The sequence below is a fragment of the Bos indicus x Bos taurus genome, chromosome 29 (genome assembly GCF_003369695.1).
Source record: "Bos indicus x Bos taurus breed Angus x Brahman F1 hybrid chromosome 29, Bos_hybrid_MaternalHap_v2.0, whole genome shotgun sequence".
Taxonomy (NCBI): domain Eukaryota; kingdom Metazoa; phylum Chordata; class Mammalia; order Artiodactyla; family Bovidae; genus Bos; species Bos indicus x Bos taurus.
The window spans coordinates 11,102,919-11,119,913 of NC_040104.1; the positions used below are offsets into that span (position 1 = coordinate 11,102,919).

At 60.4% G+C, this 16,995-nt stretch overlaps 1 protein-coding gene across 11 annotated transcripts in view; it reads left to right on the plus strand.

Annotated features, from left to right (window-relative positions):
• SYT7 (synaptotagmin 7) overlaps positions 1-16,995 on the plus strand; it is a 64,744-nt gene that overhangs the window by 35,080 nt on the left and 12,669 nt on the right. For 2 of the 11 annotated variants that reach the window (XM_027532744.1, XM_027532746.1), the window contains 4 exons: positions 402-629; positions 4,004-4,372; positions 8,285-8,407; positions 13,208-13,343. In XM_027532744.1, coding sequence (XP_027388545.1) covers positions 402-629; positions 4,004-4,372; positions 8,285-8,407; positions 13,208-13,343 — 856 coding nt within the window. Of the gene's footprint in view, positions 1-401; positions 630-3,630; positions 3,732-4,003; positions 4,373-8,284; positions 8,408-13,207; positions 13,344-16,995 lie in introns of all 11 variants that reach the window. The other 9 variants (XM_027532748.1, XM_027532750.1, XM_027532752.1 and 6 more) reach the window with 6 other exon arrangements.

Below are 16,995 nucleotides of genomic sequence, written 5' to 3' on the forward strand. Positions count from 1 at the left end.
TCCGTCGTTAACCCTTCGTTGTCCTGTGGGATAGACTTGGAGGTGGCTGCCCTCCCCCACCCCCGCCGCCCCGGCCCCAGGCGGTGGGGAGGGGCCCCCCTCCGTTGTCGTGGTGCGTTGTTCTCCGACCCCCAGCCCGCCCCGTCCCCTCTCTCCTCTCTGCAGGCTCCGCTGGTGACCCATTTGCAGTGCTGACGTCTCTCTCTCTCTCTCTGTCTGTCTCTTGTCTGTCCGTCTCTCTGTCCTCCTCCTCCTCTCTCACTGCCTCTTTTTTCCTTTTATCTGTCGTTGTTTCTCCTCCTCTGACCCCACCCCGCCCCCACCCCCACGTGTGGCCTGCCCTCTCCCCCACCGCCACCCCCGGTTGCCCCTCTGGCCCGGCTGCCTCATGGTACGTCCAGTGGCACCCTCCTGGCAGGCGCCAAAGTGGCCGCCGCGGCGGGGCTGGCGGTGGAGCGGGAAGGCCGGCTGGGGGAGAAGCCGGCAGCGGCGCCGCCACCCGGAGAGGACGCCTTGAGAAGCGGCGGGGCTGCCCCCAGCGAGCCGGGCAGCGGTGGCAAGGCGGCGGGGAGAGGCCGCTGGCGGACGGTGCAGAGCCACCTGGCCGCCGGGAAGCTCAACTTGTCCAAGTGAGTGATGGCCCCACGGCCGCCGGAGCCGTGAGCTCAGGCCTGCCCTCTCACCCCCCGCCTCCTGCCAGTGTGGACAGCGGGACCCCTGGCATGCCCGCTGCTGCCCCCAGAGGTGCCGTCCTCGGCCCCTGGCTCATCCCATCCCTTCACAAAACTCCCATCATCCTTGCCACCCGGCACGACCAACTCAGCCATGCACCGTGCATCTCAGCCTCTGGTTGCCACCCCCATCGGTTTCTCTTTGCCAGTGACCAGATCATTTCATTTTCTGCCCCTAGGGCAGCTTCATTTCAGTCCTTGGGTCATCCCATCCTCTTTGACTGGCTGCCCCATCTCGACCTCCATGGGCACCAGGCCACAACTGTTAGCCACTGGACCATCCATCCCTGGGGAGCTGGCCCAGCCTCAGCCTATTTTCTGCTGCTCATCTGCCACCGGGCCTTCCCTCTTGCAACCAGCACAAAGCTCTAGACCCAGAGGTCGAGCCATTTCATCTTGACCATCAGGTGACTCCATTGGCTTGTCCCAGTCTTGCTTGCATCATGACACCATCTGTTCCTTGGGCCCGCTGTGAGCAGCTGGGAGGTCCCCACTGGCTCATCCCCATTGACTGTCCCGGTCTCGGTCGGTGACCTGTCCTGCTCTCAGCTGTTGGGACTGGATGTTCTTGGAGGTTGGGTTGTTGAGCCCCCAGCTAACTTTTCTGACGAGGGTGGTCTGGATGTCAGACAGAAGAGCCGTTTCCCTTTTAATAACTTCTGAGCTGGCCAAACAGTCAGTCTAGTCCCTCCCTGGGAGCAGACATAGGGTGGGCCTCTATTCTCTGCAGATATTAAGTTCCTCCCTCCCGCCATGGGGCAGCCTTATTCTCATCTTGGCTCTTAGAACCTTCCATTTCCCCACAGCTAAGCCTCCCAAGCTCTAAATCCCTGGAACTATGACCGTTCTCACCTACTGGGACGTAGGTTCCATTTTCGGCTTTTAGAACCGCCTCGTTCCCAGCTAAGGCAGGAGCCTCTCACTTAGAAGGCCAACAGCCCTGACCCCTTCTTGGTGGCCGGGCTGGTTCTCTTCAGCAGACCTGTGGTTCCCGCCAATGGGACCACTGAGGACCACCACACTGAGACCTCGTTTGCTCATCGGCCTGAAGGAGCACCAGCCAATGTGCCCCCTGACGTGGAGCCTCAGGAAGGCCCCAGAGGGAAGCCCCAGCGTCCTTCAGAGTGCCAGGCCCAGCGCCCCGCCCTCACCGGGTTACTCTGGCCACAGACTCTGGGCTGCTGAGGCCTCCATGCTCTCTGCTGGCTCCAGGCCTGGAGGAACCGATTTTAGTCTCCCTGTGACTGAGAGGTTGTAAATTGGACTAATTCTGGATGTGATAGAAAACCAAAATGAGGTCAGCAAGGAGGAGGAGGAGGCGGCCGCCCCCGTGCCGGCCTCCCCTCTCCTTAGCCTGCCCCCGGGGAGTGTGGGCCCACCCGGCCAGCCAGGCCACGGCCTGCTCCTGGGGGTCACCCTGATGCCAGGCCTGAGCCAGGTGAGGCTGCCACCCCTGCCAAGACCCCAGCTGAAGCCATATTTTGCTTTTCTCTTTCTTCTTTCCTTTCTGTCCTTTCTCTCTCTCTCTTCTTTTCTTTCTTACTTTCTCACTTATTCTTCTCTGACTTTCTGTCCCTCCTTTGCTCTCCCTCTTCTCGCTTTCTCTCTCTCAGCCCACAGGGGCAGCCTAACTGTTGTCCTTTTGGTTCCCAGGGTGGGCTCAGGGGGTGAGCCAGGCTGCCTGGTCATGGTGAACGTGGCTCCAGGGGCCCCAGGGCCTCCCTAGGGCGGCTCGGGTGGGGGAGGGGGGTGTCCCATCTGCCCTGTGGTCCCAGACCAGGAGGTGGCAAGCTATCTCTCTAAGAGATCTGATAGGAAATAGGCTTTGCAAGTCAGGTCCTCTCTTTTATGACTACTCAGCCCCAAAGCCACCATAGACAACATGTAAATGAATGCCAGTGGTTGCATTCAAGTAAAACTTTATTTATGAAAACAAGCGTCGAGCCAGATTTGGCCCACAGGCCGTAATTTGCCAACCCCTGCCCTGGACGACTGAATGGAAGAAGGAGGGAAGGGACAGAAGACGAGGAGGGTGGGCCCCCTGAGGCTGTGGCCCTGCAGGTGCTGAAAGCTCTGGCCAGGAAACAAAGCAGACAGGTTGCCAGAGGAGGCCAGTGGTCTTTGAGACCTCCTTCTGCCTCCATTTCCTGAGACATCTGTAGCTTCCCCTGGCAAGAGAGCAAGGACCAGTAGCATATTTCCCTGGGCCTGACCTCATTAGGTTCCCATGGCAACCCTGTGATGGAGGCAGCTCGGAATTTTTACCCCCATTTTACAGATGAGTAAACTGAGAGGTCGCCTCCTTTTCCCAAAGTCCCTCAGTGAGGAAGCAGCAGAGATGGGTCCTGAACCCTGGGTCTCTCTGACCCCAGACTGCCTCTGATGAGCCATGTCCTGTTCCCAGCATGTTTCAGAGATGCTGGTGGCCCATGAGGCAGGGGCCCTATTGCAGATGCATAGAGGACAGGATAATTACCCTGTTCTTTGTCAGAACTTGGGCAATCCAAGTTCTGCCAAGCAGCCGGCCAAGTGGTTTCCTGAGTTCCTCCTCCGACTGGGAGTCATTCCCAAGATACTGGGAAAGGAAACTAAGCCTCGGAAACAAGGAACCCCAGAAGGGTTCCCCGTGCCAGAGCCTGAACCCTGAGGGAGCACCGGCCAGAGGGCAGAGGTCCTGGAGGCCCGGGACACGCCCCAGCCTCTGAGGACAAAGCAGGACAACTTTTAGCTGCTCCTGACTCACCACACGTTACTAGGCCAGCTCCACGCTGGCCTGGATTTCCTGGCGTCTCCAAAGGCCTGTAGCACTTACAGCACAGAGGCGGACTTTCTTGGGGTCCCCCAGTGAGATGGTGGGAGGGGGTGGCCCAGCTCCCTCCACTCCCTCCCGCTCCAGCAGGACAGGCAGCCACGGGGCCCTGGGACCCGCCTTCACCACACGGCCAGTGGCGCAGCTCCGCGGCCCGCTCAGACCAGCGCAGAGGTCGGCTCAGACAGGAGGTATCAGGCACTAGCTGAGCCAGGGCCGGGGTGGGGGGCTGGGCGGGCCACCCTGGGGGCCTCTGGGTGGGTGTGGGGCCTGGTGGTGGCCTCCTGGGTGAGTTGGTGGTGGCGACGGCAGCGGTGACAGCTCGGATGGAGGCCCGGCGAGGTATTTCGGCAGAGAGCGCCCGGAACTGGGGCCTCCTTGTCCTGGCCCTAGGCGTCTTTCTCCTCCACTGTGATCCCTTCACCTGCTTCTCCTTTCTCTCCTCTCCTCCACCCGCCCCAAGTTTCGAGGACTCCACCCTGTCCACGGCCACTACCCTTGAATCTATCCCCAGCTCCACGGGAGAGCCGAAATGCCAGCGACCCCGCACCCTGACGCGGCAGCAGAGCCTGCAGCAGCCGCTGAGCCAGCACCAGCGGGGCCGGCAGCCCAGCCAGCCCACCACCAGCCAGAGCCTGGGCCAGCTGCAGGCCCACACGGCCTCAGTGCCCGGCCCCAACCCCCGGGCCCACGGCCGGGGCCAGGCACGGCAGGGCTCCTCGGCCGGCTCCAAGTACCGGCCGGCCGGCGGCCGCAGCCGCTCCAACCCGGGCAGCTGGGACCACGTGGTGGGGCAGATTCGAAACCGAGGCTTGGACATGAAATCCTTCCTGTAAGTGCCCTGCTTGAGTGGCCCGGCCCCCACCTCCCTGACCCAGCCTCTTTTCCTCCCCGTCTCCTTTGGAGCAGCTGGCTCTGAACCACGCTTAGCCCTCCGTCTCCAAGGCAAGGTGCCCGGCAGACTCAGGCACCCTCTCCCCAGCCTCTTGTGGCTTGTGGCTCGTCCCTGAAGCGCCCCCCTTCCCATGGAAGGACTTGTATCTGAGCCACCCCCTGAAGACCCCAACCCCCCGCCCCGATGTCCTCCAAAGCCAGTGGAGACACTAGGGGATGCTACCGAGGTCCCCAGATCTGTCTCTCCCCTTCTGGCCAGGCCCAGGCTCTCCTGGCCTCCCTGTCACCTCTCTCCTCTCTCCTCCTAAACCTGGTCTCCTTCACTCCAGCGCCCAGGCCTCGCCTCCTCCCATCCCTGTAACCCGACTCTGCTCACCTTCCGGCCCTGCACTTCCTCCCTCCCTCCCTCCCACTTCCCCTGTCCCTGCCTGGGGCCCTGTCCTCTGTCCCTCTGATGACCTTCCATAGCCACCTGCCCTCCACTTCCCTCCCTGGCTCCCACCATGACCCGTTCATTCCCTGAGAACAAACCTCAAAATGTCCCCCCAAAGCTTTAGAAAACATCTCTGTATCAGAGGCTTTTTCAAAGTGCACAGGTCAGAGAGGTAACAACACCCCATCTGTGTCTGGCCTTAACCATTCCCCTCCACTGGATGTGTCCCTCACCCACCCCCTGCTGTGTGCCCACCTGCCCCTCCCGCACTGGCAGGGCCCCACCTGGGGTGCCCTCTGCCCAGTGTCCCTCTGGGCATCTACACTCACTCTCTGAGCCCAGGGCCGGCCTGGGCTTCAGTCCCTGACATTACCTCCTTCCTCTGGCCTAACGTGACCTTCCTTCCAGGCTCTGGGGATTATTCTCAACACCCAGGTCTTTCCTGGGCGCACTTTACATGGAGCAGGAGACCAGCACACTAAGCCTGGGAGAGGAGAAAGGGAGGAGGAAGGGGAAGGCCAAGGTGAAGGCCCAGCTTACTGGCAAAATGTGAGGATTCTGAGCGTCCTTCAGGGCTCGTGCCTCCGGCTGAGACCCCAGCCCGAAAGGCGGGCAGGAGTGCTACCCCTGGGAGGGGCAGCCCAACGGAAGACACCCCCCTGCGCCAGCTTCCTGTACCCTTGGCCCTGGCCAGGCAGGAACATGCCATGCCGCCTGTGACTCTACTTGGCCAAACTAGGCAGCGCATCTGCTGGGGCTTTTCCCCACCCGAGGACCGTCAGGAATTCAGTGGACGCCGGCCTGAGACAAGACAGCCAACAGAGCCTCCTGGCCTGCAGAAGGGCGGTTTGTCCTGGGGCAGATGCTGTGGCACCGGCGTGGATTGGAAGAGTGATGGGAATCGGTTCTGCCGTGGCTTGAGCAGAACGGAGAGCCGCCGGGAACCCTGCACCCCTCTGCTCCTCCTGACTGCAGGCAGCCATCTGCACAGCCATCACCCTGCCTCCCAGTCTGTAGCTGTCACGTGGGAGCAGGGGCCATGCCCAGGCTTCGGGAAGAAAGCAGCCAGCCTCAGAAAGGCCGCTGGTACCCCTTCCTCTGCCCACCCCTTCTCTAGCCGGCCAGGATTCGATGAGCATCACTCTCGTCCCAGCATCAGCGCTTCTTCTGCCCACTGCGGTATTTGCGCCCCTCACCGGCCGGCCAGCCCCAGGGCTCACCCCAGTTCCCCACCTCTTCCACTTGTAGTCCCTCACAGCAGGGGTCTGCAAACTTTTCCTATAAAGGACCAGATTTATAAATAATTTAGGCTCTGAGGGACACGTGGTCTCGATCACATTAAAAAAAAAAAGCAATATTTTTAAAATGTACAAACCATTCTTAGCTTGTGGGTTGCACAAAACAGGCCACCAGCTGTAGCTTGCCAGCCCCTGACCCCTCTCACAGTTCAGCTGGCGTGCTTCTGATATCCTTCTCTCACCACAAATGCTGGGGACCCACACAGAGAGTCAGGGTGAGAAGGCTAACCAGGACCCCCCAAATCCCACTACCTCTTGCAGGGAGAAGGCGTTCCTCCTGCTTCCAGGATGTGACCACCCCCCTCAACACCGCCAGCTTCTCCCCACATCTCTTCCTCTTGCCCTTCACTCGTGCCTCTGCGGCCTGCGATGCCATGGCGAATGACAAACCAGGAACTTATGCAGAGCAGCCGTTTTGTTTTTAAGAAGAGCAAAAGGAGTATCTGAAAAATGCATTAACCAGGGAAAAACATGTTGTTTTCGTTGGGTTTGACTTCCCCCAGCACAACCAGCTTCCAGGCAGTCAAATGGAATTTTACCAACTGTGAAACAGTACCAGTGGGCAGGGAACAAAGGAAAAAACGAGGATTCGTCCTGAGGAAAGGGGGGCGTTCTTTCCGAAAGTTAGATGCCGGTGCAGGTGTCAGCCTGGAGCAGCCGTGGCCAGGACGAAGATGCAAAGACAAAGAAGTCAGCATCCACCGGCTCCAGACCCCACGGCCTTCCCCCACTTTCTAAGACCCCCGCCCCTTCCCCTCTGTTGTCATGTATCACTCGCCTTTATGACGACCTCTCCAGCAACTCTCCAGGGCGACCAACCTCTTCGTGCTCTTGGACGGTGGTTGAAGCGGGAGACCTCCTGGCCCAGGACTCCCACCCTCTGGGACGTCCCATCAGGCTGGCCATCTTTCCCTTGGTGGCTTGCCTGCCGCTTCTGAGAATCGCTCTCCCTGTGTTCAGTTGAGAAGCCAAAGCAGGGGGAGCTCAGCCAAGCACCCAGAAAAACCTACAAACTGCAATGGACTAGAGGGGCAGAGGGGCACTTTTCACCCCTGGAAAGGGCAGGCAGCCCCACAACCGCCCAGCGGTTCTCTGAGAGAAGCTGGCCTGGAAGACGTCACCCCTTGACCTCTGGCCCCACGCTGCTGCCCACATGATGATTCCTAGGCCATCTGAACTGAGCCTTCCTCAGGGCACGATTCCTCCAGACCACCCTGACTGTGGACACAGGTCCCTGAGTCCTGCCAGGCTCTCTACAGACCTTGCCAGCTTCCTGCACTTTCTGTCTTTCTCTCTCTCTCTTTGCCCCTTGGCGCCTTCTGGACTGATTCTCCAAGGAAAGGCCCCTGAACTGGACCCCAAAGCCTTGGTGGCTATTCCCCAGATCTCCAGGAAGAGGGACCCAGGAGAAGGCGCAGGATGGCCAACCCACCATGTGCCAGAAGAGACTAACGTTCTCCTCCAATGGGCCGAGTCTCTAAGGACCTGGGAGGGAGCCCCCCAGACCTGCCTCCTGGCGGCCAGGACCCAGGGATGTCTTGATGAGGGACTTCTCTGGATGCAGCGCCCTCTGGGTTTCCAAGCTTTCTAAGAACTTCCTGCCTGGAAGCCCAAACCCCTGCCCGCAGGGTCCCCAAGCAAGATGGCAGCAGAGGGCCTCCCCCTACCTTCTCCCAGGGGCCCAGGTGCTCTGAGTAGCCTCTGGTCTTTGTTCAGCCCAAGATGAATGAACCTTCATATGGACCGTGTCCCCGGGCCTGGGCTCCACTCCTCCTAGCCTTCCCTGCGGGTTTTCTTGGGGCATCCCAGCCACACGCCTCTGCCCAGCCCCTCCTTGGTGGCGAGCTGGGTCTCAGGCTGCAGACACCTCCACTCCATTCCCCTCCCTTCCCCATCGGCCCGCCGCCCCCGCCTTCTCCCCTCCTCTGCTCTACAACTGTTGACAGTGCTGAAGTTTGGTTTCTCTTCTGCAGGCCAGTTTCTTACGCTGCTGTTTTCTTCTCTCTCTTTGTCTCTGTCTCTGTCTCTCTCTCCTCCCCCTCCCTGCCCCCCGCCACCCCGCGGGGCCTCCTCCTCCTCTCCCCCGGCTGGTGGGCTGCCCACCCCGCCCCCCGGGCAGGGAAGGCCGGATGGTGGTGCTATCCTTGGTCTTAGGGCTTTCGGAACAGGATGACTTTGCCAATATCCCTGACCTGCAAAACCCAGGAACCCAGCAGAACCAGAACGCTCAGGGGGACAAGAGGTACGAGCACAGGCGAGGGCCTGCGGCGGCCGTGGCAGAGGAGGAGGCGTGGAGAGGCTCCCAGCCTCGACCCCCGGCTGCTGGACAAGGCAGCGGCACCTTCTGCGGATGCTGGAGCGGGAGGACAACCCCTCCCCAGCTGGCGCCCTCACACCTGCCACGCTGGTGGTGTCCCTTGGGCCTGAGGCCAGTGTGGCTGTCCTGGGACCATTCTGGATCAAGCCTGCTCCCCGGGCCTGCCTGCCCTCGCCCGGAGCAAGCCAGCCTTTCGGCCCCATCTTCCTGCTTGGCTCCCCTCTGCTGCCCCCTCATCTTTCATTTCTGTCCCACCCGACCCAGAAATCCCAGTTTCTCCGGTGGTTGGTGGGCGGCGGGGATGTTAGGGAGGGGGCGTCAGCCTGTTTTCCCTCATCCCCGCCACCTCAACCTCCCTCTTGCCTGGAGGTCCCCTTGGGGTGATGGTCACACACACACACACCCCACCCCTGCGGAGATGTGACCCGGCTTCTCAGGGCTGATGGAAGAGGAGGCCCTGGCAGGGAAGATCTGGGGCCTAAGAAAGGCCCAGGGATCAGAAAGAACCAGAAAGGCAGCCCCCCCCCGAGCCTGAGATAACTCAGGGAACGGGGTGGGTGGGGGGTAAGAGCAGGTGGCAGGGGCTGGTCAGGCCCTCTGTCACTGGGAGCCCTGCAGCTGGCCTTCGGGAGTAGCCCGCGTGGCCCCAGCATGGGCTGAGCAGAGGGCTGGGCATTTAACCATCTGTCGCCCTGGTCATCAGGAGCCAAAGGAAGCATCATCTGATGCCCTCACCTCAAGGAGGGAGCGGAGCGCTCTCATGGAGAAGGGGACGGGCAAAGGTCAAGGGACCCAGGGTTCAGGCAGCATCACTAAGGCAGGATGACCCTGCACCTGGTCTGGCTGCCGCCTCCCGCCTGGCCTTGGGCTGGGTCAGGTACATACCTGTAATCGCGGGAGGAGGATTCATCCTCTTGATTGGGTTGTACTTTTCATCAGACCAAAGGCCTACAGGAGAGTTGTGTGGCCTGACAGCCAGGCCACCTCCTTCTAGCTCTGGTTTTGAGACATTGGGCAAGTCACAGCCCTTCTCTGGGCCTCTGCTTCCTCGTCTGTCAAGTGAGGGATTGGACAGGGTGACCCCTTCCAACTCGGACATGCTAAGCCTCTAGCGAGGGAGCAGCCCCTCGGGTTGAGGCATGGGTCAGAGCCTGTCTGCCAGGCAGGGACCCTGACCCTCACTCACTAAGAGCCCGAAAGGTGCAGGAGGGACTGTCCCAGGCTGCTGCTGGGGGCCTGTGCGGGAGGGGAGGACAGGCCGAGTTTGCCAACTTGCTGTCTCTGCAGTGGCTTCTGGAAACCCAACTCTCCTATGTTCTTCCCATCCCAAGTTCACAGTGGCATGTCTGGTGGGCAAAGCCGCAAGTGAACAGAGAGTGGGAGGGGAGCATGGGACCAGCTCTTCCGCTCACGGGCACAAATGGTGTCACACCCTGAGCCCAGGTCCTGGGATGCGGGAGGAGCTGAGTCTGCCACCTCCAGGCCACTGGAACCATCGGAGTCCCGGCTTCCCACAGGCCAGCCAGAGGTCTTTGGGGGAGAGGGCTAGGGGCCGCAGGAGCTGGAGCCCTCTGAAAGCCTTGCTAAGAACCCGAGCTCCTGGACGACAAAGGTGTGAAGCGTGAGGGAGCAGATGCAGGCTGGAAACGAGATTTCACATCACCCATGTGTTAATTAACTGGCTCCATTTTCACCCACCGCCTATTTTTACCTCCTTGCCACTCAGGTCTCACTCCATATTTTAACACACTCATCCCTTCTGATCATTGCATCAGTCGTCCCCTGCCTTTCTGGGAAAGGTGGGTGTGGAGGTGGGGGCCCTGCGCCCTCGCCCCCACCCAGCCTGACTTTCAGAGTGGACCCAGGCCATTCCCACCCAGTCACACCTACTCCATTCCGGAAGCTCATTTCTCATGGCTGTTGGGGTGTTTCTCAGGCGATGGGCCACTGCTAGGGTGCTTCCTGCCCGGCACTCTCCCCTCCCCCAAGCTTGGCATTGGCATCACCCTCCGGGCACCGGGCACTTTAGGGTCCACCCTTCTGGGCTCCTGGCTGCATGGACCTTGCAATGGTGAGATTGGGTCAGCTGTTCCCTTCCTCCTCAGCTTCTGCCTCCACGTCCAGGGTTCGCCCTCCAGTCCCAGCGCCCCCGTCTCCACCCAGCTGACCCCTTGGCCAGGTGTCTCCGGGGTAGCAGATGGGTGGCCCACAGCTGTGGTAGGGGAGAGCATCCAGCCCCCCCAGGTCTGTTAGCCGCAGGTTCCCGGGAGACAGAAGAGCCCTAGGAGGAGGTGTGGCCACTCCAGGTCCCAAGCAAGGTGGGAGTGCATTTAGCAAGTCACTGCCCCCCACTCCCACAGTTCTTGGTGGCCCTGAAGCACCCCCCATCCAGGACCCCCCAGACCCCTAGGCCTCAGTGCTGGAGCCCCAAGAGATGCAGATGGCTCCTGGGCCCGCGAGGGGGAGGGAAGGAGGCCACGGCTGCTCCTGGCTCCCACGCCCCACTCGCCCGGCCCACCTCACCCGCGCTGCCCTGCACCCACGCATGCCTCATGCCCTGTCCGTCCCTCTCACCATCGCTTCTCGGGATCCAAATGGTTTCCATCATGGCCCCACCCCCCAGAGTGGGGTGGGGGGCAGGACGGGACCTGGCCACCCCATCGCTGCCCCCCGCTCCGAAGCCACCATGCTTCCTCCGTCCCGGTGTGTGTCCCCGCCTCCTCTCGGCCTCTCCTCTCGGCCGCCTCGCTCCTTGTCCCCTTGTCCACCCTGCAGCCTCTTCACTTGTGTCCGACTAACCTTTCTTGGCTTCTCTCCCTCCCTCCCTGTCTCCTTCCTCCCATCTGCTCCTCACAGGGGTGCCCCTGGGCCAGGCTGGGCCCCTCCGCCTCTCCCCCTGCCTCTGTGCCCCGTCTCTCTGTCTCTCTCTGTCCTGTGACCTCCGGTAGCTTCAGTGGTGCTGACCATCTTTTCCCAGGCTGCTTGGCAGCTGTGCTGATGCTGTGGTGTGGCCAGAATAACTCCGACTTTCTCATACCTTCAGCAGTCAATCTTGGCTCTCTCCTCCTCTCCCACTCTATTTTTAACCTGACTTTACCTCTCCAGCTATTTCAGTCTCCTCTTCCTCCCCGTGCCTGTCTGCGTGAGCACGTGTCCGTGTGTGTGTGTCTGTGATGCGTGCATGCGTGCGTGTGCTCTGCTGTGGCCCCGCCTCTGGGAGGGTGCCCCGCGTGTTCCGGCTCGGGTGGGGCGTTTTCCGTGCTGTCTGGACGAGGCCGGGTTCTCACAGCAGGTGCACCGTGCGTCTGACTCTCGTGGCGTCTGTCCCCAAAACTGCTCCCTGCTTTTTCTGTTTCAGTGTGTCCCAGTTCACACGCACCCCTTGGCATGCCCGGGCCTCCCTGAATGTGTGTCCTCTTGGAATCTAAGTGTGCACAGCGCTGCGTGTGCGTCATCTTGCTACCTCTGGTCGATCCGCCTGGTTGCCCATGCCATGTCTCTCCCTGTTGCCTGGGTGTCTGTCGTGCTTGTGTGCACTCGTGTGTGTTTATGTGTGTTTGTGTGTGTGTGTGTGTTCACACACCCTGCTGTTGGGTCCTGGTGTCTTCTCTCCAGGGCCTGGCATACTCCATGCATGTCCTGTCTGCCTGTTGTAGCCAACCGTGGCTGCTGGTGGCTGGTCCATTCCGAGGGCCATGGCTTGTGTCCAGCCTGTGTGTGCCTCCGAGTCTATGGCTCTGGTAGCCTCGAAGCTGTTCTACCGTAGCCCGTCATGAGCCCCATGCTCCTCACCACACGGTCCCTTCCTCACTGCCTGCCCCCACCTCTCTTTCTCATGGGATGTTCCAGCCTGGTCCCTGGACAGGCTTCCTGAATCCCGGCTAGACAGAGACTGGCTCACCACCCAGCCGCTGGGCCAGAGAGCCCAGCTTCCCGGGGGCCATGCAGAGTCAGGGTGTAGATAGGGGCCTGGAGTGGAACCATCAGAGCCGGGGGCTTTTCAGTGGGACCCTGTCTTCCTCTGACCCCGGGTGAGAGCCTTATCAAAGTGCAGTCCTCAGAGTGGGAGGAGGGTGGAGATTGGGGAGCAAGGCAGTGTAGAGTTGCCCCATCCAGTAGGTGGCCATTTAAATTATGTCAATCAAAAGAAAAAATTCGGTTCTCAGTTGTACTGGCCATGTTTCAGATGCTCAATAGCCACACGTGGACATGGAAATTTCTAGTGGACAGGGCTGTGTGGACACCGATCCCAACCTCACCTGGTCAGTCTCGTGTGTCTAAAGGGCACCTGTATTCCTGCTGAGCCTGAACAAACAGGTGGGGCCTCCAGGAGACAGGAGCTCTGGGAGTGTTTGCCAAGGGAAATGACGCGGACAGGGGAGCTGGACACGCTGTCTCGGGAGCCTCCCTCCTGGGCTGGGGCCAGCAGGGGTGGAGGGAGCCTCTAGGGAGGGCGGGTGCTCAGAGAGCACCACGTGAGCAGGGGCTGCAGGGTGGGATACTTTCTATGGGACAGGAGGGGTGGGAACACGGGCCAAAAAAGCTGCTGCCAGGGGATGTCCAGCCGGATCACGCAGGGGCAGAGGCGAGGGGGAGGTCTCCTGCTGGCCCGCAGGAGGTGGCAGCCGCTTGGGTACCAGAAGGTCCTGCCGCCTCCCAGGCTGGCACTGCCCAGTCCAGCCCACCTCCAAGCCCACACTCATTCGGATCCCTTCCTGCCCCCAGGTTGCCTGCAGGAGGGAAGGCAGTGAACACAGCCCCAGTGCCCGGCCAGACGCCCCACGATGAGTCTGACCGCCGGACCGAGCCTCGTTCCTCCGTCTCAGACCTCGTCAACTCCCTCACCAGTGAGATGCTTATGGTGAGAAGGGCAGGGGGCAGGGGGTGGGGAGCATGGGGGTCAGTCATGCAGGAGAATGACCCTGGTGGCCAAGTGAGCCTGCCCTGCCTCCTTTTCCAGCTCTTTCACCCCAGCAGCCTCTCTGTGCTTCAGTTTCCTCATCTGTCAAGACAGACTAAGAATTCCCATCCTCCTCCCATCTCTGGGTGGAGCCAGGGCCTTAGAAAATCTGATACATGGTCCTAGGAGGAAAGGCTTGTGGACCAAGGACTTGGAGCGGAAGGTGTCCCCTCTCTTGGAGGGACTGCCCGCTGAGTGGAGGTGTCAGGTGGCACTCCGGGACCCCGTTGCTGGGGGTCAGCTGAGGCCCAAAGAGAACAGGAGAGCAGAACCCCTCTGGTCCTAGTCCTTCTGAGTGGACCCCACCCTCCTGGGATCCCGGCCCTGTGGATCTGGGGTGTGCTCTCTAGGGGAGAGGTTGTGGCGTCACATGGCACCCCCTGGTGGCAGCAGTGAGTCACAGCCATTTGCCCCACCTGCACTTTCCAAAGGGCTCCTTGGAGGGCCCAAGGCCCCAGGGCGAGCCCCCTGTGATTGGGCAGCCGCAGAGGTCAGGCCAGAGTCAGTCAAAGGCCTGGCAGCCCAGAAGTCCCAGGAAGGCTTGGCGAGGACCTACCTGAGGGTGGGAACCCAGTGCCTGCTAGATTCCTAGTGGAGACAAATCATTTCCCATCCCTGAACCTGGGTGTCCCACCCTCCTCCCCTTACTCCTCCCTGTCTTCTCCATCCCTCCTGTAAAGAAGGAAAGGGGCTTGGTGGGCTCCCGGGCCCTTGCTAGACCTGACATCATTCAATTCAGTGTTCCCTTGCCCACCATTCTGACACCACACCCCCCACCTTCCCAGAGGCCCCACCCTCCTGCCATTTAGGGTTCTGGCTGGCTCAAACCATCCATCCACACTCCCCTTTTCTAGATTGTGATAGGCACACACATCACTGGGAGATCTCATTAAAATGCAGATTCCCAGTCAGCAGGCCTGCCACGGGCCCAAGTCTGCATTTCTCTGGAATATAGACTAGGGTATCAGATTTTTCCACATTCCAGATCTGGGCTTCCTTCGGCCTCTCCCCTCTCCCCTTCTTCCTGCCCGCCCTGAGCCCTGCCTGCCTGGTCCTCCACCACCTTCCTGCCTGTCTTCCCCAACCCATGTAAATCAGCCCGGCCTTCCTCTCCTCTGGACGGGCCTTCGGCACAGTCCATCCCGCCTCCCTGCACAGCCTCTTAATTGGTTCCAGCTTCCTGGTAGCCAGGTTCCCAGAAGGGACAGCCCTTTCCCAGCCAGCTCGCCTGCCCCTTGCTGCCTCCAGGGAGGGGCCGGCAGCCTCAGGCAGAAGGGAGTGCAGGCCCCAGAGCCCTCTCACGTGCTCAGCGCATGCTCAGAGGTGGGCAGGCAGGGTCTAATTGCCTAGCCTTAGGCCACAGCTGGGTCACTGGCATTAACAGTGATGATGAAGATGAATAGGGCAGAAGGAAACCAGGCCCCAGGCTGATCTCCAGGTCCCAGACTGTCCGAAGCTCAGGGGTCAGGAAACAAGTCGGGCACCCAATATAGCCTTTCAGACAAAGGGACTGAGGGGAGGGGGTCAGAGAGGAGGCCTAGCCATACCTGCATCTGGGTTACTCCTGCCTGCTTACCAGAGCTGGGGCTGAAGTAGCACCTCCTCCAGCCCTTGGTGGGAAGGGCGGGGGTGGCGTGGCATGGCTAGCTTGGTTGCCATGGATACAGATCCAGGAGCTGCCCCAGCTGGTTAATTAGGGCTCGGGGCTGTGGTTTGGGAAGACTGGGAGTGGACACAGAGCCACTGCCCACTTCTGAGGTGAAGTCCACTGGCCCAGGTTAAGACTCTCAGCACCAGACCACCCTGTTTGCGAACCAAGATCCAAATAACCAGACCAGGAGGGGCTGGGGCCACCTGTGCTCCGGTCACCAGGGTCTCCACCCCAGTTTTAGAAGGCATGGGGTGGGGCAAGTGGTCCTGGAAGGGACTGCATGCCCCAGGCTCTCAGTTCGTGGCCAGCAGTGGCAGGCGCCAGGCTGCAGAACAGGACCACAGAAGGGTCCCTTTAACCTTCCCTGGAACCCCATTACATAGGTCTGTCTCATGGTCCCACTCTATAGATGCAAAAACTGAGGTTCAGAGGGAGTGGGGCCAGTAGGAGGAGAAGGAAGGAGCTCCCGGGGAAAACTGGACCTGAGCTGGAAAGCCAGATTCTCAGTGGGCCTGAATGGAGCTTGCACAGGGCTGCCTGGATCCGGCCAAGGGGTGGGGCTAGGGGGACCCACTTCTGCTGTGAGAAGAATAGGGGAGGCAGCTCCGCCCTGCTCCCACCTCCAGGCAGGACCAGGGGTGTGGCTGGTGAAGCCCCAGACACTGGACCTGAGTGCAAGAGTGAGGGCAGCTGGAAGGGCATTCATGATGGCCGGGCGCTGACCTGCATTTGAATTCTAGCCCATCACTTAGTCACAGGCTGTTTGAGGCAATAATCTCTGTGCCCCAAACCAGACTAGAGCCCAGTAGTGTCTGCTTCATCAGGAAGTTGGAGGGAGTAGCTGAGGGCAAAGCGAACAGGGCAGAGCCGGGCCCAGGGTGGTTACTATTGGTGTGATCTGGGTGCCTCTCACCTGAGGCAGGGGAGTCCACACACTGGCTTGAGGGGGACGGTGGGAGAGTCTCAAAATCACCCTGGGATGTGCGCCTGCTTTGGTGGCAAGAGCGGACTTTCAAGTCAGAGAGAGTCCATACTGCTGTGCAATCTTGGACTTGTGACTTAACCTCTCTGAACCAGTCTCCTCAGCTAAAGAGTGGTCATAACTGCCTCTCCCAGCTGTTGTCAGGATTCAGCAAGAAGGTGATGTAAGAGACTTCTGCCGTGCTTGGTGCACATCATACATATTCGTGTCATCTGTATTCCTTAGTAGTTCAGAGCCTAGGGCCGCCTCTCCAGGAGGAAGGAGGGGGCACAGAAAAGTCTCCTGCAGGGGAAGGGGCGAAATGAAACCGGTTCCAGCAGTTTTGTCTTAAATGTGGTACCCTGGGCCCCACCCTGGCTCTTAATCCCCTCAGGAGCTTTTAGAGAGAGGAATTGTTGTTGTTCAGTTGCTGAGTCGTGTCCAATTCTTTTGCAACCCCATGGACTGTAGCCCACCAGGCTCCTCTGCCCATGGCATGCTCCAGGCAAGAACACTAGAGTGGGTTGCCATTTCCTTCTGCAGGGGATCTTCCCGAGCCAGGGATTGAACCCGGGTCTCCTGCACTGCCCGGCAGATTCTTTACCACTGAGCCACCTGGGAAGCCCAGAGTACAGAATGCAGGGACCATGTGGATCCCTGGGTCAGAGGCGGAATTGAGGATAGGACCCGGGGAAGGATGCAGGTGGCCGGGGAAGGACAGGATTCTAAAACCTAACCACGCGTCCCCAGTGAGCAACCACAGCTGGGAACACTTGGCTGAGAGACCCGCCCCCAGCTACTTCCCATTTTTTCGACTTCCTCCGGGGAATGGGACACCCATGCCACCCCCCATGTCTGTTGGTTGCTGGGTTGGCCCAACCAAGTGCCACCCGCCCCGGGGATGAGGACTGAATGCAGGTGCGGCCGCCTCTGCAGCCATC